General features: G+C 36.5%; 4 protein-coding genes across 4 annotated transcripts in view; 2 read left to right on the top strand and 2 right to left on the bottom strand.

Moving 5' to 3' along the window:
* The first annotated feature begins 420 nt into the window (after window positions 1–420).
* Window positions 421–3,227, top strand: ccn2a (cellular communication network factor 2a). The gene is made up of 5 exons (XM_052587099.1): window positions 421–771; window positions 945–1,161; window positions 1,253–1,504; window positions 1,697–1,908; window positions 2,026–3,227. Exons 1-5 carry the CDS (start codon window positions 712–714, stop codon window positions 2,320–2,322), a joined length of 1,038 nt encoding a protein of 345 aa, XP_052443059.1. The 5' UTR covers window positions 421–711; the 3' UTR covers window positions 2,323–3,227.
* A 2,737-nt stretch (window positions 3,228–5,964) lies between these two features.
* Window positions 5,965–8,633, bottom strand: LOC127983591 (uncharacterized). The gene is made up of 6 exons (XM_052585788.1): window positions 8,591–8,633; window positions 8,470–8,488; window positions 8,032–8,382; window positions 7,717–7,845; window positions 7,287–7,498; window positions 5,965–6,110 (listed from the first exon to the last, which is right to left on the bottom strand). Exons 3-6 carry the CDS (start codon window positions 8,280–8,282, stop codon window positions 6,016–6,018), a joined length of 687 nt encoding a protein of 228 aa, XP_052441748.1. The 5' UTR covers window positions 8,283–8,382; window positions 8,470–8,488; window positions 8,591–8,633; the 3' UTR covers window positions 5,965–6,015.
* Window positions 8,634–12,931: 4,298 nt separating this feature from the next.
* fam228a (family with sequence similarity 228 member A) lies at window positions 12,932–15,173 on the top strand. The gene is made up of 7 exons (XM_052585921.1): window positions 12,932–13,070; window positions 13,156–13,233; window positions 13,314–13,508; window positions 14,416–14,496; window positions 14,612–14,699; window positions 14,811–14,955; window positions 15,050–15,173. The coding sequence occupies exons 1-7, from the start codon at window positions 13,002–13,004 to the stop codon at window positions 15,120–15,122; spliced, it is 729 nt and encodes a 242-aa protein (XP_052441881.1). The 5' UTR covers window positions 12,932–13,001; the 3' UTR covers window positions 15,123–15,173.
* Window positions 15,174–15,525: 352 nt separating this feature from the next.
* LOC127984280 (intersectin-2) overlaps window positions 15,526–20,395 on the bottom strand; it is a 47,191-nt gene continuing 42,321 nt past the window's right edge. Inside the window, exons 33-39 of the mRNA XM_052586859.1 lie at window positions 19,748–19,915; window positions 19,424–19,633; window positions 19,215–19,336; window positions 18,935–19,017; window positions 18,772–18,855; window positions 16,654–16,827; window positions 15,526–16,560 (exon numbers count right to left, since the gene is read on the bottom strand). Of these exons, the coding sequence (XP_052442819.1) occupies window positions 16,403–16,560; window positions 16,654–16,827; window positions 18,772–18,855; window positions 18,935–19,017; window positions 19,215–19,336; window positions 19,424–19,633; window positions 19,748–19,915 (999 nt within the window). The 3' untranslated portion in view covers window positions 15,526–16,402. The remainder of the gene's footprint in view (window positions 16,561–16,653; window positions 16,828–18,771; window positions 18,856–18,934; window positions 19,018–19,214; window positions 19,337–19,423; window positions 19,634–19,747; window positions 19,916–20,395) is intronic.

Genomic DNA, 20,395 nt, shown 5'->3' with positions numbered 1-20,395 from the left:
AAATACCGAGTGGACTTAAATAATGATGTTCATTTATAGGTAAATTGTCTTTAACTGATGCATATCGGACATTAATTAACTAACAGTGTAGTTATCTTAAACTGTCCATCACCACATAGTAATTAAGAGGACAAGACATTGAAGGGGAAGATCTAGTCTTATTAAATCTAAAAATAAAAATAAATAAAAAAACATGCAGACATTTATTTCTAAGACAAATTGCTTAGACTACAACCAAGCAACGCAAGGTAATGCCAAGACTGTACTTTTATTTTGCTATGTGACAGCCCAGGAATGTAGGATGGCAGTGGGTGCAGGTTTAGTGGAGGGGGAGAGGGGAGTGGAGAGTGGAGGGGGGCAGGAAACTAGGAAAGAATGCCAGGAATGCCCATGTTTATCCAGCGTTCCATTGAGGTGGAGGCAGTCCACCGCAGCGCAGCGTGTATAAAGGTAGCTCAGCTGCTGCTGGAGAATCAGAACACTCCAAGTCCTCCAGAGAGAAGCAACAGTCGCTCGACACGGCTCAGCCTAAACTCCATACCGAAGCTAAACTCTAGCTTTCACTCGGCACGATCAGGAGGAACTAGAAACTACACAACGAGATCGCCTTGATCAAATCTGAAGAGAAGACTGCATTACAGCAGCAAGACGTTGTAGGATCCCAAAAGAAGATTTTTCTTTTGTAAAAGAGATTGGAAAGAAGAAGTCATCATGTTTTCTGGAATGAATCTAAGGGTGATTGCTCTGCTGTGCCTGACTTTCTGTGGATGGGTAAGTGCTTTTAATGCACTGTTATGAGAAAGAGACCACTATCCTGTTTAAATGCATCTAGAGATCCAGGCTATTAAGAATTAAATTCAGTCTTTTACCAGACTCAAACAGCTTATAAGTCATTGTTGAGCAAATGTACAACGTCTTACAAGAGCATGTGTCTTATTCCTCAGGCTGTGGCTCAGGAGTGCAGTGGACAATGTCAATGTCCTGATGTACCACCCCAGTGTTCGCCCGGTGTGAGCCTGGTGCCAGACACCTGTGGGTGCTGCCGGGTGTGTGCCAAGCAACTGGGCGAACTTTGCACAGAGCGAGATGTCTGCGACCCCCACAAAGGCCTTTACTGTGACTACGGCTCCCCAAGCAACCGTCGTATTGGGGTCTGCACAGGTAAGGGTCTTGACCATTGACATACAGACACTGTATCCACAGTTGTTGAGTTGAGTCAGAGTTGTAACCAGCTTCTATCTCTGTCCCACAGCAAGAGAAGGTGCCACTTGCGTGTTCAGTGGGATGGTGTACCGCAGCGGAGAGTCCTTCCAGAGCAGTTGTAAATACCAGTGCACGTGTCTGGACGGTGCCGTAGGGTGCGTGCCCCTCTGTGGAATGGACATCAGGCTCCCCAGCCCTGACTGCCCTATGCCCCGCAGGGTGAAGGTCCCAGGAAAGTGCTGCGAGGAGTGGGTGTGCGACTCCCCTCATCAGAAAACCTTTGTGGGATCAGCTTTGGCAGGTGAGCATTTTTTGATCTCAACTGTTCCCTGAGTCAGAATTGACAAAGTGGTGATTCAGACACAGTAATGGTTTCAAGTAAGGAATGCTGGTTTGAATGAATTCTGGTGCGATGATGTAATGATATGAACAGTAGGATGACATAATGCTGCTGGAAGGAATGTGTTGTGTAACGTCTTGTCTTGTCTTGTAGCTTACAGAGAGGAGGAGACATACGGGCCTGATCCCTCCATGATGAGAGAGAACTGCCTGGTTCAGACCACAGAATGGAGCGCATGCTCAAAAACCTGTGGATTGGGAATCTCTACCCGTGTCACCAATGACAACCGCGAGTGCCGTCTTGAGAAGCAGTCCCGCCTCTGCATGGTCCGCCCTTGCGAGTCACACCTGGAGGAGAAAATCAGGGTAAGAAGCAACTTACCTCCCTTACCAATCACAACGCAGCTCACTCTTGGTTCCATTGACGCATGATGATGACATCACAGAACGTCCTGGCTAAATTTTCATTCTTTGTCTTTACAGAAAGGGAAGAAGTGCATCCGCACCCCCCGTGTCTCCAAACCCATGAAGTTTGAGATTTCTGGCTGCACCACTACCAAGTCTTACAGGCCCAAGTTCTGCGGCGTTTGCACGGACGGTCGCTGCTGCACCCCTCACAGAACCGCCACCTTGCCCATGGAGTTCAAGTGCCCCGATGGCCAAGTCATGAAGAAGCAGATGATGTTCATCAAGACCTGCGCATGCCACTACAACTGCCCTGGGGAGAACGACATCTTTGAGTCCATGTATTACAAGAAGATGTTCGGTGACATGGCGTAAGGAGACAGCGGCAGCGACGCCAAGGAGTTCCACGCAGTGACTGTCCACTTGAATTGAACAGATATCCATCTCATATCTCAGCACAAAGTACTTGTTTGTCTTTTTATGGTTTGTTGCTTTCATTTTGAATCTTTTTGTGTGTATGTGTCTGTATCTTGTACATTGACTCTGGATTTATATGCTGTATGTGTATTCATTTGTCAAGGTGGATGTCTGAGGCTAGGGGGTGGGGATTGTAAAATGACGGGGCTCTGTTCGGACACCCCCTAAAAAACAGTACTGCACTATAGTCTGACTCTGTGACGCCCAACGTCACTGATTGGCAGATGACGCCAAGCCCCTCCCATTAACTGTGGTGGGCAGATTCAGATTCTGAGAGCGAAAATAGTAAGAAACAGAAGGCAGCTTTTAACCCCAGAAGCTTATCGCCTCGCCAAGCCGAAAGAATGAGACAGAGAGTAACTGATGTGCTCTTATGTTTTAGTTGATTTTGTCAGCTCAGAGTTTGATTAAGCTGAAACTGAGACATGAAGTTTGGCCAAGATCTATGAAGGTTAATATAGCACTGAGTGTTTGATTTCGACTGTCTGGCCCCTCCTGATGGGAGAGCGTCAGTACCCCTGTCAAAAAGACTGGATGAATTGTAGCTTCATTCTTTTTTTATTACTGTAACTATTTTTTGAAAGCTGTAAATAATGTACATATTTTGTACAGCTTAAGTTAATTTAAATTCAAAGCATTTGATGTCTGTCTTATTTTCTTGCTTCACCATGTTTAATAATAGCTTCATGTACTGACTTGACTGTTCTTCTTACAGTTTGTCCAATGTTTTATTGAGAAGTGTGACCAAAAAGTTACGTTTTCACTTTTGTAGTTTGAAATAAAATATTCTATTTTTTATATAAGCATTGTCATCTTTTGAGTAATTTTCATCCTGATATAACAGAGTTTCTTTTAATGGTAACTGTTCATCTGACGTGAACACCACCATGTTTTCATAAAATCATTTTCACACTTACTTCAATACCATTTTTTACATCTCCACTGCAAACAACTAAGATGCATAGTGTGCTGTCCCTCAAGACTACACACAGGGTCCTGACATATGAATATATCCACTGTATATACATAGATAATGCATAAAACAGTGACTAATGTATAGAGACTCACATTCCATCTGGCAGGCGTTACAGGAGCTAACCCTTCTGAACTCCACACCAACAATCTAACCTGCAACCTGCTTTCTTACTGCACTGGTCACAGTACTTTACATATATGTATGTTGTTCAAGCTATTACACTGTAAACCGTCTAACGTTTTTACTGTACAATAGACAGTAAACTATTTCTATAAAAAATTATTATTGCACTAATGACACTGCATAGAATACATTGTTTAACAATACTTTTGTACATTCAACCAGCTGTATTTATTACCACTGTTCTTATGTTGCTGCTGTTCTTAATGTACATATAATACTTCATTGGATTCCTATTTATATTCTGTACATAAGCTACATAATACTGTATATAGCATCTCCACTGTACATTCTGTAAATCATAGCTTCACTTACTCTGCACTTTTATGTAAGTTAAACACTATATTCTGGCACTTCTGGTTAGACACAAACTCTATTTCATTAGCTCTGTACTTGTACTCTGCATAAGGACAATGAAGTTTAATCTAATCTAATCTAATATGCACAGCTATTATAAACATAAACTGATATGTTCTACCATTCAAAATTTTGGGTCAGTAAGATTTTTTAGAGTTTGAAACAAATCTCTTATGCTCAATATGCTCATTTATTTGAGTAAAATACAGTGGGAAAAAAAATTGTACTGTGAAATATTATTATGATTTTAAACAATTATTTTCATGTATTTTTAGTTGGATTTTCAGCAGCTACCCACATTATCCTTCAGAGATCAATGTAATATGCTGATTTGGTGCTTGACGTTTACATTTATGCATTTAGCAGACGCTTTTATCCAAAGCGACTTACAGTGCAATCAGGATATTAATTTTACCCGTATGTAAACACATTGAGTAACATTTATTATTATTATCAAAACTGAAAACAGTGCTGCTTAATATGGATGGATGGATGGATGGATAGATAGATATTTTGTGGAAATATCAAAAGAACGTCATTTGCAGAGTGCAAAGTGCAAAAGAAACACGATACAAGGGACAAGGTAAACATTCAGTCAAGTTTACAGTTAGTGAACAGGTGATGATAAATGGTTTTAAGAAAGGGCAAGAAAAAAATTGTGGAGCCACTGTTTAAGAGGCTGTAACTGTGTTACAGAGGAGCTGAGCTCTTTTAATGAGACGGTCTAATGAAGACTGTTAAAGAATATAACGTGAAATTTATTTAATAATAGTAATAATAAATATAAAAACTTACCTAATTGCTTGTTTTTCGAAAAAAAAAAATTCCAAATGAATTTGGCACCCCACGGTCAAATTTACTCTATCCTTTGGATTAGCAAACAAACCATTGCAATGAAATGTAAAATTAGCGCCATCTAGTGCATTGACTGTAGTAGTAAAATATTTGTGTCCTTATACTGTATTTCAATACAACTTTCACAATACTTTATGGACTGTAGTTCATTATCATATAGGCCTACTAAAGACGTTAAGTGCTCAGTCTTTTTGTTAATGGCTTAAATCTTTTTAGGAGTTTTGGTAATAGTAAATTGTAGGGGGGGAAATCTATATCTCTGAGGTATGTCTTCGTAAGATTATATTTAAAAGCTTATTTTAAAGTTCAAAGATATTAAGTTTTATTTGTTAAAATTTTATGTTGGGGCAGGGGGCATAATGATAAAGAGATGTACAAATAATCTACATTTAGAGGCCATGTAAATTTGCATATCAAATATGACACAGCAGACTTCATAGGGTTAATACAACTTAATCTTTATCTGTAAACTTGCCTTACAATACATGTCATTTTATGTCATGATGTAAACTTCTACTGTATTTCTTACTACATCTGCACAATGTGTTTCATTCAATCTATTAATCAAGCTTTGACAGTTAACATTATTGTTCTGTGTATTTATTGTCTTGTTTACCCTGCATGTGTATGTTTGCCTGTGTTCCATTTTTGTATTAGTTGTTATGGTTTCTGATTAGTATGTACCTGTTTCCTTTCCTGTTGATTAACTATATTGTTTATTTAAGCCCTTAGTTCTCTTTCTTCTAGGTTGGGTCTTGTTTAAAGTAATGTGTAGTTCAATTCAGTTCAATTCAAGTTTATTTGTATAGCGCTTTTTACAATACGAATCGTTACAAAGCAACTTTACAGAAAATTATGTTTCTACAATATTTAGTAATAGCTTATGGTGGTGACTGTCAGTTTGTGCACGTTTGACAGGATTTTTAGAAAAAAATAATACAAGACGTAGTCAGCTAGATGATGAACATTATTAATATTATTAATTAATAATTGTTATATGATGCAGTCACATTTGTGGCAATATTTGTTAGTTCTGTTTGTTGATTCAGGGTTAGCATCATCTGAGGTCCTCTGAGGGTCAGCATAGTGTATAATAGTGTATTGCTTTGTTTCCTGTGTTTATTAAAAATGCTTTTTTTGGATTAATACACAGAAACATTACACAACCAAGCCAAATCATCATTTTTGTTTTGTATTTTTATTTATTTAATCATGAAACTTGCTCAATCAGAGTGTTCCTTTCTATAATTGTTAGAGCCATGGGACAAATTAAAAGGAATGGTCCCATAGTGTCCCTCTTCAGGAAGTTCGAATGGCACTGGTAAAAAGAAGAAAAAATCACAAATGAGACTCTACAGTATGGACTCAGCTATCATTTAAATTTTCTTTATATTGAACTACATTTAATGAAACGTTAAGGATTAAATGTGGAAACTGGACCTATGTAGACTTCAGGTAAGTATGAATGTACTGTATACATAAAATTATTATTTTTTAATCTCCATTAAACCAAATCAGTCTCATTATACATGTCACTTTGAAAAGTCTATGAATGGCGGCAAAACTGGCGTATTTAAGAATAGAGTGAAGCAGCACTACACACGACATGGAAACAGTGGTACAACCTGTGTTTATCGTAGCAAAGGCAGAATACAGTATCATAGGAATTCTGTGAGCGGTGGAAGAGGTTAGAAGAAATCTCAAGCATTAATTCTGATCATGGCTTGTCCTGATAACAAAGACAATTTAACGTTCATCGCAGAAGTCGCACTGTAGGACTGTGCACCAAATCTTTTGACACTGCCAGAATTACCAAAACTGCAATAACGGCCATTAATCAGCTCTGAGGAATCTTTTAGGATTTGTGAAATTTGTCTCAGACAGCCTAATCATGGCCAGAATCATACAGTGCCATTCCTTTGCTATGATAAATGGCAGTTACACAGTTTTTTTGTGTGTAAGTGTGTAGCGCTCTTCTTAAAATTCACCTGAATTGCTGCCTTTTCATGATAGCCAACATTTCAGTCCGCATGCAATGTCATTGAATGTGTATGGGCTGATATGGTCAAGTTTTCTTGCATGCACCCGTTTTTAACACCTCTTGAATGTAGTGTGACATATGATGACAATTAAGATCCCACAGTGTGACATGTTCATCATGTTCGTACAGCCTGACAATCAACAATCGTAAAGGACACTTATAAATCGTGCAGTGTGCACATGGCTTAAGGCAGTGGTTTTTAATCCTTTTTTTCTGGGGACCCATGCTCAGCAGATTTTGTAGCCTATGTCTCCCTTATTGAACCTGATTGAAATCACAAGCTCATTAGGCAAGTGTGTCAACTAAGGGAGACAAACAAAATGTGCAGAGCAGTTGTCCCCAGGACCAGGATTGAAAACCGCTGCTCTAAAATGTGTCTTTTGGGGCTTTTGTACCTTGTAAGTTTAAGAAACTTTTTTTCTGACAGTACAGTGAAATTATCAATAAACATACCTTCTCTGTAATGGTCATCTTGTGCTACATTAACATAGCCTATAAGCAGGATGGTGAAATCTCCTCTAAAATCAGCATTCTTGGGATTAAAATAATCAAATGGTAACTTTGAATTATCATAGAGAATCCATCGATCAAATAAGTTTAACCCCACAATCATATGAGTAGGGAGGGATGTCCTCGTCATCAGCAAAAACTGAAGTTCAAATGTCCTAAAAGAAAAGACATAAAAAAAAATTTCAGTGATGTTATGCAAATCTTAAATTTTTCTTTGCTAGTTTGCTCATTAGCAGCTAGAGCTGACCGTGCAGTGTGAAAACAGAAAAACAGCTTGACCAAGAAACACTAGGTTACAAAATCTGATATGGCAGATGTTGTGATGCTCTAAAATAGGTTTGAGAACCACTGTAAGATAATTTGTAGCCTTTACCTGTGGTAATCGTCATCAATGTATAGGGGTGGCGCTGTATCCATTGCCTGATTTATTTCCACTAGAACAAGCAAAGGATGCAGATCACTGATACCCAGGGCATGCACATTGCCAAGACGTTCAAATGTGCTGGTTAGAGAAAAGAATAAAGTTAAATGACGTGGCTCATGTTGGCTCACTTTTAAGGTTTGGTAATGTAAATTCCACAGTGTGTTCTTATACTGTACACTTTTACATGATGAAAATTCCAGAAATATTGATTTTATTTCAAAGGTGATTAGTTCAGAAAGTGAAAAAAATAGGAAATGCAATTACCTCAGTTTGTTGTTGCTCACTATAAGTTCATCAAACATGTGTAAATGATCCTTTGGGTTACTCCAAGCATCTGTTACATACTTGTTTTCAGTATATTCGGTCACAGTGACATTACACCAATATAACCAAGATGCTTTGGCCTCATTATACATTCTAGCTCTTAAGAAGACCATAGGTGCCCTCAGTTTTTCAAAAGAGTTAAATAGAGATGCAATATGGATATTTTGAGTACAGCAAATATATATGGCCATCAGAAATGAATCAGGAACACATGTGTTAATGAACTTGATTGGGCCAAACTGACCATCATCTTTCAAATAGATGGAGTAGATATTGGGCCAACATTCAAGCCTATGGGAAAAAAAGTAAAAATTTAGCAAAAGTAATGAGATAATAATTGATAGAAAGAATGTTTTACCATAAATTTACAACTCTGACCTTGAAAAAATCTTCTCGGCTGTTAGAAAAAAAGCATATGTTCATATTTAATATAGAAATTAATTTACATTATTTAATCCTAATAGCATACTTATTTGATGTGGCTGGTGTCATTTCATACCTTTTCTTAAGAGTTTGTGGTATTCTTTTTCTATCCAGGAATATAAATCAAATCTATTTGAAAAAAGTAAACACAGTGTTTACACTTTTTGAAGGAATCAAATAAAAGTCTTTTAGTGGAATGAAAAATCAGTGAATGTCAGTGAATCTTCATCTTTATCCACTTAAGAAGTAAAAAGATGGTTCAATTTTATGTTAAAAATGAAAGTCTCTTCATTTGTTTTGACTACGGAAAACTGCTCTCCGTTCACTGAGCATGCTGAATGCACATATTTTTAGCTTGCCCTAAGCAATACATTATATAATCTTTCCAATAATACACCTGATGAAGGATCTACTGTAATCATCTATTCTTACTTTGACTTTTTAGGTAATGTTTATACTTACCTTAACATCTTCAAATCAATGCCACAGAGCGTTTTGTTTGACGTGGTCAAGTGAGCTGCTCCGGAAGTACATCCTCGGTTAAGTCACATGACAGGTATGACTCAAACATGTACCACATACCGTTTATATCACAACGAGCCAATACAAGTTTGATTTTCATAATCTATTCTCTGTTTTTACATATTGTATGCACTTGAGCTGTTCATTGTCAGGATTTTCATTGTTGCCTAGTGTTTCATGAATTTCACTCTCTGATGAGGAGTAAAAAGGTTGTTTTTGTGATTTGAGTTCTTGGGCTTAAATTTTTGGGGGCTACTACATTTCAAGTATTGTAATTTAAATGCTTTTCACATGAGGGACCTAAGCCAACAGTTCTCAACAATGGGACCAGGGGAGAAAACCCTCAGTTAGAAAACCCTTCCAAAACCACTGTGTGTTGTGAGCTTGGCATAATTCACCAATCAAGCATCAAAAATGACAGATTTTATTTTATTATTATTATTCAGTTTTCTTTATCTTTTGCATTTTGCAGGGGAAGCCAATTTTGGTCCAAAAAGTCCCTCGATGCTCCAAAGGTTTCTGCCACAGACAACTGTGTCCCAAAGATCCAGGCCACCCTAAAGGTTCCTGACGCTGCTGTCCCAGAACCGGCTGAGGTCAGACAGAGTCACAGGCAGGCACCACAGAGATTACTTGACAGTATAGCTTTCCAGAGCTTATTGTCCCGGTCAGAATGATTTTCATACTGTTTTCCTGATAAAACTACACATTTTACAAACACTGACAAGAAACTCTGAGGACATGAGAAGATCATTTGAAGCAGTTGAGAAAGAAACCTCTGTGACCAGAGTGGCTTCAGCAGGACCCTGGGACCAGCCATGGAGAGCTTTTGCTGAAACGCTGGGGCAGCCTTGACTGTAACCTCTTTGGCAGCCATGGCATGAATCACTGGGAAGCTTTGGACCCTGCTACAACAGAGAACTCTGGAACAGTTGCAGGTCTCGGGGCTACAGCAGCAAGAAATGGATAGTAACTGTTCATGCTTAAGTTTCTGAAAGGTTAAGCTTCTCGTTAGACCAGTTAATATTTTTCATTTACCTGACTTATAGAATAAACAAGTAGGGCAAGGTATCTAGCCCTATAATCAGATCTTTCTTTAGATTTTATAATTGTTTGATTTAATAATTATAATTTTATGTGGCTGCATCAGAAAGCTGCCTTGCTGAATTTAACGCCAGTTCATTTGCAGGCAGAGTTTGTAAACGGAGGTACCTCAACTCACAAAACTGATTGCTTACAAATTTCTAAAGGGTAACCGTTTAATGATCTACAGCTAAATAAAGAGTTTCGTGATAACTATAAGCAAATACTGAGCCCAATGTCTGAAAATATCAGCGTCTGAAGAAGCGCGCGCACGATTCCTTTGAGTTTGAGAAACGTCACCATAGCAACACAAGGGGCGCGCATCAGCGAAGAAGTCGCGTGCTGTTGATGTCCTCGTCATTTCGACGACGCAGTGAGTATGAACATTAAATATGTGTAGCGATTCCTTTTTTCATGTCAATGACTATACTAATAGGGTAAAGTCCACAGATACCCCATCATTCATCATTAACTTGCTTGCATAGTTTTTCACATTTATGTTAATTGGTCTTAAATTAATTTACTGTAAATAATTAGTAAATAATTTGAGAGAGCCCGTTTTAATAGTTGGCCGTATTAAACCTTTTTTAATCTTTAATAAAGAAGTTGTTTTATTTTTGTTTTCAGAGTAATTAAACCTTAACCTGCTGCTTAGTAATTATTTATCAGACAGGTACAATGAGGGCAGCTTGATGTACAGTATTTGTCTGAATGCAGGAAACACTTGCCCAGCCCAACATAAGTCATTAAAAGCTCCTATTTATAGTGGAGAACATTCTTTGGGACTGCCTTTAAGATATGTGCAGGCACTTTGGCTTGGAATTTCAATTAAATATTGTTTGCTTTTCATTTGCCATTTAATTTAGTAGAAGGCTGTTAGTCCTGTCTAGATTACTGTGCATGGGTGGTCCTGCCAAGTGGAGTCTTTCAGCACTGTACAGATCAGGACTTTATGCATGGATACCTTTTCTTTCTTCCCTGTATGTAAAGAGCGGTGTCAGGGTGTTCTGTGCTGAAAACCACTGGGGATTAGATGCCACACTTCAGGTTACAGTCACTGAACGCAACCTCCCTGTGATGTAAATAAGGACAAGATGTATTATTTAAGTCAAATTAAGCTTACAATAGGAGTAAACTAAGTGTGGTTGTTCAAATAATTAGAGTTTGGTTGTACTGAATAATTATTTTCTGAAATTATAGTCATTATAATTTTATTGGATCATTACATTAAGGAGGAAATATTGAGATGTCCATTGCAGTAAAGCATGGCATATACATATACACATACACACACACACACACACACACACATATATATATATATATATATATATATATATATATAATATGTATATACATATATATATACATATTGTTATAAGGAGGTAAGGGAGGAACTCATACGCAGACAGGAATCACTACACAGAGGGTTTATTAAAGACAAAAGGGGAAACAAAACCCACGAGGGGGAAAACAACGACTAGGGCAGAGACTAAATAACTTAACAGGACTGGGTTGACACGATAAACAAAGACTCTAAACACTAGAACACTAACTACAGACGAACACTCACGGGTAATACAAAGACTTCTCAATGATACAATATCTCACTAGGAATCAATCACAATATAGAAACAATGAACCGCAAAAGACAGAGCACACTAGGGGATATAAATAAGACTAATCAAGACACAACAGGTACGGCAATCACGACAAAACTAGGATAACAAGGGGGGCGGGGCAAATTTATTTATTTATTTTTTAATTTGGTGCAGTTGCTGATATATTTATATTGCCAAAAGGTAAGATTAGATTTGCATAGCTTGTAATGTAAAGCAGTTACAGCTTTATAACAGTATAGCAGACTATTAACATGAAAATGCATAAAAATATCAGTTGTTATCGTCTCTCTCTATATATATCTCTATACAGTATGTATCTCCCAATTATGTCTTACTAATATATAAATTATTCATTTTCTAAACAAAAATCTGTAGTTGTAACTGTGTGGAAAACATAAAAGGCAATGCAATATAATGATCATTAGAAAGGTCCAAAAAAATTAATGTGCTTCTAAAGCCTGATGTATCATATTTGAAACATTTTAACATGATTTTTATGAATAATTATGTACAGGTAATCTGATATTACTAAAAACATAAAAGTTATTATGTTTACTTTTATAAATTCTTCTATTGTAATTCCTCATATTCTGGAATTTCCCAGTCCTCTATTACAAGGCTTCAAATGGTTCAAAACGCTCCAACCAGATTTCTAACTTGAGTCCACAAACGTCAACATATTACTCCTATTTTAATGGTTCTAGCATCATAGAATTGATTTCAAAATATTGATCTTTGTTTTAAAATCTCCAAAGTGTCTTGCACCTGTTGGAGTTAGGCTCTGGAATAGTCTTCCCTTTTATCTTAGATCACTGTCCTTAAATCAAAGTTAAAATCTTATCTCCTGGCCCGAGCATTTAGCAATTCTTATTTTGTTTTCTGTAAACTATCAATCAGTTGACAAAAGGCATATAGTAAATTGTGGGTTTATCAGCAAAATGTTAATCATGTTGATAATTTAGACGCCTTGAGTATTAAAATATGCTATGGTAGGCTTTATAGGGCATATTCAGAAGAATATTATAGGATTTTAGAAAGTCAAAAGTCAACAATTAAACTATGTTTTGCATATATTTAGGTGAGTAATGACTGTAGTTTCAGAACATCAGACTGTTTTTAAATGTTTCTATATTTCCAACAGTGCTATAAATGTCACTTTTGTAACTTGTTGCTTTTGTGTCAAGAGTGTCTTCAAGAGGCTGTCATCAGCGAACTTGTCAGACTGCAAATCTAAGTAACAATCTCTGACCTACTACTACAATGGCACATACAAAGACTGCAGATGACATGCAACATACCCTTTCTCTCAGCTCAAAAAAACAACTACAGGTACACCCACATTTGCATGCAAACTGACCACATATTACATAAACAGGCTGTCCTCTCATCCAACTCTCTGTTTGTTCACCCGCAGGAACAATTACACTCTGAACAGCAAGAAGTTGATGCCATTATACAGCCGCTGCTGGAGACTGAGGCTGGATTCATAAAGGTAATATTATTGGTGGCCTTTCAGACTTGAATCTTTGTGTTACCTCAGAATCATTTGTGTTTGTGTGTGTGTCAGTACAGAACCTGGATCACTACCTTACTCACAGAGGCACACTGGACCTGAGGAAACGCAAACTGCTCCATAAGCGCTGGACACAGAGTGTGTGGCTGCCGGTACAGCAGAGCATTGAGCAACATTTTACAAACCATGGCTATACTGAGACACAGAAGCTGAGGAGCATGCATGCACACTACATTAAATACTGTAATGCAAAGGTACAGGTACAGTATTACAAGCAATTAGAATAACCATACTGTTACAGTAGCAATGTACTGTAACCTTGAAATACTTAAGTTACAGAACAAAATAGAAAAATCAAACACTCTGCCATTTCATAGTAACCCTTTCCGAAAATTTCCAAAATTAAGCTTATAAAGTACAGAAAAGCAGTTAACAATAAAAATATCGATAATAATCATTTTTTTGTTAGAGTAAAATATTTATAATTTTGTCTATTTTCTTGTTGCAAGGCAGATTTGATTTAGATTTACAGATTTACAAACTTGATTAATTGTATCATCGTACCATGAATAAAAAACTGAGTTACATAATCTAATTACTTTTTAACTAGTAAAGTAAGTTTTTTAAGAAGTAATGCAAGGTACTTTGTATTCCAATTTATTCACTGAAACCTCTTCTGTGCCCGTGTTGAGAGAAATTAGGAATGATGTGCAGAGACAGAGGCAGTTCCTTCAGGTTAACGATTATTAATTTAATTTGTGTGTGTGCGTGTGTGTGTGTGAGGGCCTTTATTGTTGCCAAAAAAAAAAAAGAGTTGTGTTTTTTTGTTATAAAAAAATTAATACGCAGTCCCAGCTCAGGTGACAAAACGTAACATAATGCATTACTTTTCATAAAAAGTAAGTAATGCACTTAATTCATGTTTTTTTATGGAGTAACACATTATCGTAGTGCATTACATTTAAAAGTAACTTTCCTCAGCACTGGTGAATGAGAAGATAAATACACTTTATACTGGCTTGGTGTCATTACAAATTGAGAAATATTATGTTTTAAATGTAATTTCTATGAAAAATTCAAATTTTCCTTTTAAAATATTCATAAAAACCTGAAGTATTTCCAAAACCTTCCTAATAATTAAAATGTATATTGTGTTTTCAGGGTTTTGTGTTTCTAGAGAGTTATGATTCTCTGGAGTACAACCCCTTCCTGCACCACTTCAACACACCACATTATCGCAAAGTGAGTCATATCATCTTTTTAATGTTAATAGTTAAACAACTTAAGAAAATGCATTAACAATGGTATGCAATTGTTTTATTGAAGGATAAAAAACACCTTTCTGTTTTCTGTTCAGATTTCCACCCCAACACTGGAGGATCCCTTGTCTCTTCAGTCACGAGCCAGGATTAAAGAAAAGACAGTAATACTTCGTTGCCAAACAGGTGCCGTCAACTAATAATTAGTTTTACAAATCTCTTTGCTGTTATTCATGACCAGGCAATTAAACTGCTTCGGGGTGGCTTTTGTTATTAGCTTTAAACTGTGTATTCTAGGTCATGTATATCGCCGTCAACAAGTGGAGGAACTTCTCCAGAGACCTCCTGTTTCCCAACAGAGCCGTAAACAGTCACGGGCCAAAGTCTCCAGAGATACTTCCCCAGAGAGACTTTGGGTGAACCGCAGTCGGTTTAAATCAAGGTACTTGCTTCAGGGTCACTGTTGAGCTGCTTTTATGTCATTCATTATTCTAGTGCTTGTTTCAGTAATGCTGAGGTAATTTCTCACTGTTTAGGAGTACATGCACTCCACATTCAGCTTTGGCAGTGAGAGGGTGCATCCTCCCTCAGTGCTGGTCCTGTTGTTGATGACTGCGTTCAATAGGGCCTTGTTGACAGGAGTTTGTATATACACATGGGGCTTCCATTACTGAGAATGGTGCTTGTTATACCAATACAGTGCAATAAATAATGAGGTGTACAGTGTGTAATGTGTCTCGTGTTTATTGAACAATAATTATTCTGTGTTCTGCAGTATCCGGAAACAGTAAGATGATCAGATTTTGACAATTAAATGTTATTAGAGGCATGCTGAAGAGAAAAAAATGAAATTATATATATATATATATATATATATATATATATATATATATATATATATATATATATATATATATATATATATATATATATATATGTATGTTTATATATATATATAATAAATTATGTGAAATAAGAAAATAATTTTTTTGAGAAAATATCAAAGCAAGCAAACTTTAGAAAACATTTATTTTATGATAAGCATTGTTAATATTCTGTTGTTGTTTTTTTGTCTTTGTTATACAGTAAATGAATTACACCCAAAACCATACAATAATCTATTCCCATAGACGTTTTATACATTAAACAAATAACAAAACAAAGAACAAATAACACAATAACTTTCGACATTCATCATCAACAACTCAAATGTACAACATCCAGACCCAGTCTGTTCATAAAACCAAATGCTAGTATTAAAATCATCATAGGAAAATCATAAGACCCATATTATACATTCTTAAAGATTTTATAAATCTTCCCTAAATTTGTACAATTGAGAAGTTAAAGCATAATTTGTGTTGCGTCACAAAATTTTAGATAACATTATATATAATTTGGTCTTTATATAATTAAATATATTACAGTGTTGCAGCAAAACTGTGTTTCAGTATTTAATAATAAAACAATTAAACCGGAAAGAGGTTAGGGAAGCATATGTATGATTGGCTTTGTGGAATCAACAAATTACTGAACTGTAGCAATTTCAGTGACATAATTTGAGTCTTTTTATACTTAGGAAGCAACAGTACAGATTACTAATACATTTTTAAAATGTACAAATTCGAAAGTAAAAACCAGTTCCTGTCCCAAACAAATCATCATGTTATTACCCAATGTTTCTCATTATACAACATCAAGCATCTGTGAGAGTAAATGAGACTACCAGCTTCTATTTCACTGCATATAAACATATGCTAAGTGGTTCACCTTTTTCATATCAAAAGTGTACCGAGGCACTCCTATACTTTTACAAATTAACACCAATGAATAAACTTGTATTAAGTGGTCTATTAAATATTGTAGTGCTAATGAAACAGATGTGGAGTTCACGGTTGAGGTGTTTGATCATAAAGCTGCAGGTCAAGCCGCACTTTGACCTCTCCAGTTGGAACTTCATGAAGCAGCAGACGACGTGCCAGTGGACCTTTACCATCTTGATCCTTCTTTATTGTTGCTACAGGAACTTCAGTACGACCTAGAAAATCTGTATTGAAAGCACAATATGTAAAAAAAAAAAAAAATACATATGTTTTTGGGTATGTATATTTTGTGTGTGTGGTGCCACATAAAAGCCCACCGTCGGGAGAGAACTGGTCCCTCTCAAAGATGGTGAGACAGAGGACGTCCTGATACAGGTCTTTTATGAAGAAGTGGCAGTTGAAGTTCCATTTGGGGTTGAGTGTGTCGGGCTGATGGCGGGACGTGTAGCACTGAGCACCCATCGTTAGCTCACAGTATGGGTTACTCTTCCCTAAAAACACACATCATTTCCTACTTAGTATTTTGGCTTGTTCTCCAGTATTAATATCTAATCATCCTTAAAACTAGATGTATACAGTACTAGAGAAGCAAAACAATGGCATAACTGTACAGCTTCCTGCGATACATACAGTTAGCAATTCCACATGTTTGATTACCAAAGAATGGAGGAAATGTATACTTTTAATGCAATTTAAGTCACTTTGGATGAAATGTTTATGCCAAATTGACATTTAGTGAGGTTGCTTAATAAAAATTCAAGTAATAATTTGGATATGATTTTTATTAAACTGGAACAAACTGAACAAACTAAAATACTTTATTTTTTGATACAAGGAATATAAATGTAAAGATACAAATTTAATCAAAATTTAAAAATAGGAAATACATTGCAGGATTTAAGAAATTAAAAAGAAAGAAAATGTGTATATATTTTTTCATATTTAAACACGTGAATGAGCTGTGTTCAACCAAGTCTCTGCCTTTCTCACAAAGAACAATCTCCTCGAGAGCAACCAGTCTGGTTTCAAAAGTGGACATTCAACCAAGACTGCCTTGCTCTCTTTTGTTGAAGCCCTAAGACACGCAAGAATGGATTACAAATCTTCAATACTTATCTTGCTGGATCTTCCCACTGCTTTTGACACAGTTAACCACCAGATTCTCCTGTCAAACTTATTGGGAAAGGTCATTTAAGGAACCTTACTCCAGTGGTTTGAGTCTTACCTCTCAGATAGTTCCTTCAAAGTATCTTGGAGAGGTGAGGTGTCCAAGTTGTAGCATCTAACTACTGGGGTGCCTCAGGGCTTAGGTCTTGGACCACTTCTCTTTACTTTCTACATGGCATCCCTAGGTTCTGTCATTCAGAAACATGGCTTTTCATATCACTGCTATGCTAAAGACACTCATCTCTACCTCTCATTCGATCCTGATGATCCAATAATCCAATGATCCTGCTCGCATCTCAGCTTGTCTAACAGACATTTCTTGCTGGATGAAGGACCATCACCTTTAACTCAACCTTGCCAAGACAGAACTGCTTGTGGTTCCATCAACCCCACTATCAACCATAACTCCTTCAAAACAGATTGATGATCATATGATTGATGATCAGATGAGTATCTCAGACCACATTGCTAAAACTGCCCAGTCCTGCATATTTGCTTTATTCAACATCAAGAAGATCAGGCTCTTTCTATCTGAACATGCTTCTCAACTCTTTGTTCAAGCTCTTGTTTTGTACAGGCTGGACTATTGCAATGCTCTCCTGGCAGGTCTTCCAACCAGTTCTATCAAACCTTTACAATTAATCCAGATCGCAGCAGCAAGATTATTTTGTAATGAGCCGATAAGGATTCAAGTCACACCTATTTATCAATTTGCACTGGCTTCCAATAGCTGTTCACAAGTAAATAAGTGGATAAAAGCATCTGTTAAATGATTAAATGTAAATCTACGTCTTATTTCTGAGAAATATTAAGGTTTAGTGAGGTCTGTGCTTAAAATAATAATAAAATAATAATACTCTGTTTAATATAAATCTCATTCGGTTAGAACAAACTGCAATACATTTGACTTCAAAACTTGTTAAAATAAAACATACTGTAGGTATTTAAAAAAGTTTTTACAACTAATCTAACTGCATTAGAAATAAAAATGCCACTGGCTAATAAGATTGTGCTTTGAAATGTAGCACAATTTTTAAACATTTAAAAATAATGGCTGTTAAAATAACAAAACTAAAACTACAAAAACTGAAACTACAAAAAAAAAAATAATAATAATTAAATTGAATGAAAAATATGAATTTAGATTAGTTGAAAAAAAAAAAAACCGTACAAATGAAAACTATAATAACCCCTGAGGTCAATGACTAATGAAGCGACTCTGTGTTGTGTGAACAGAGCCCAGACTGTTTGTGTGTAGTTTGTCTAACCGTTTGGTTTGCAGGGCTTCAACTCTGTCGCCTCCAGGACCGTTACTAACAGTCGCCCGATTCCACTGTTCTTCTGCGAGCGAGCTAGACAACACACACAGGCTTTTATCAATAAAGCTTCATTCAATCACAGTGATGTTGACTCTTAATATTCATCAATAACCTTGGTATGCTTTCTCTCTTTTCAGCTTCTCAGTCTCTATGAAGTTGTCAGATGCTGCTTTGATCTTCTGTACCCATGTAGTCCTAATTCAACAAGAAATGATCAATACTGTTGTACAACAGGTACTCGCTGTAATAAATAGTATTTTTTGCTTTATACTCTAAAATGAAGATTTATAGCCTTTATTTTACTTAAGTTCAGTGGATCATCTGCATGTATGATTGCAGATTTAGGCCTTTATCTAAGCATTTTTGCTTGAATGTTAGTAAAGTAGGTGTACCTCTCATTAATGGTGTCAGCCTTAAGAGTGTAAACGCGATCAATGTGTGAGATGTGAAAAACTGGATCATCACTGGAAGGGTCAGAGGGCATTTTTACCAAGACCTCATTCAGAAACACTGGCTAGAATAAGAGAGACAAAGTGTCAGATTGAGACTTTTACAGAGAATTAAAACAAGCTCCAGATTGACACCAGTCATGTTGCTTTACCGTTTTATACATCTTGTACTGTGCATTTGAGTTGGGGTTGAAGAGTCTGTCAGGCCCAGATGAGAACTGTTTGGAGGTGTAGGTGAGGAGCAGGAAGTCGTTAAACAGGAAGGCCCAAAGCTCCTTGCTGCTCTTGGTCTTATGTAGTTTGCCGCTGTGCAGCAATTTTCGAGGGCCCAGGCAGTTCGTCAAAGAGTTAAATACGAGGTGCTAAAATGAGAATAACACACAAAACATATTCATAAATACCATAACACATAATAAAAGCTGTTGTTTTACACTTGGGAGTCATTATGTAGCACAGAAGGGTCAACAGCAGCTCACCTCAATGACTCCATCACACAGCACATGGTTCTGGATCCACTCCAGCCGGTCAGAGTTCTCCTTCTCTCTCACGCCCTCGTTCACCTGTGAGCACAACTCCTCGGCCTGCTCCAGCGCCGCCCGCAGGTTTGCGTGATCTGCGTGAGTTGGAGGGGTATTCTCCAGAATCTATACTCAGATTTCAGAAAGAAACAAACAAATGATTTGTTTACATAAACATCATGTTTATTACTTAATTAAAGAAATGAAAAAAAAAAAAAAAAAAAACTGTATTAATGTTGATAATTTTGTCAATTTTGTTATTCCATATACAATACAATTGATTTTTTTTGTGGAAACATTTTACAGTATTTATTGTGCATAACTTTTTTCAGAATTAACTAAAGAATGAAAAGCTTAAGAGCATTTAATAAAAAAAAATGTGTAACAATGTTAAAGTCTTAACTGTCACCTTTGATCATCATGTCTTTGATAAAAATATGTTTTTTTTTAATCTTAGGAACCCTTACAAATTTTTTATTTAAATGTGTGTGTGTGTGTGTGTAAATAATTTATGCATTTAGCAGACGATTTTATCCAAAGCGACTTAGAGTGCATTCAAGCTATCAATTTTTACCTATCATGTGTTCCTGGGGAATCGAACCCCCA

The sequence above is a fragment of the Carassius gibelio genome, chromosome B20 (genome assembly GCF_023724105.1).
Source record: "Carassius gibelio isolate Cgi1373 ecotype wild population from Czech Republic chromosome B20, carGib1.2-hapl.c, whole genome shotgun sequence".
Classification (NCBI taxonomy): Eukaryota; Metazoa; Chordata; class Actinopteri; order Cypriniformes; family Cyprinidae; genus Carassius; species Carassius gibelio.
The sequence above is the reverse complement of the archived record's forward strand: the minus strand, read 5'-3'. Positions and strand labels throughout refer to the sequence as shown.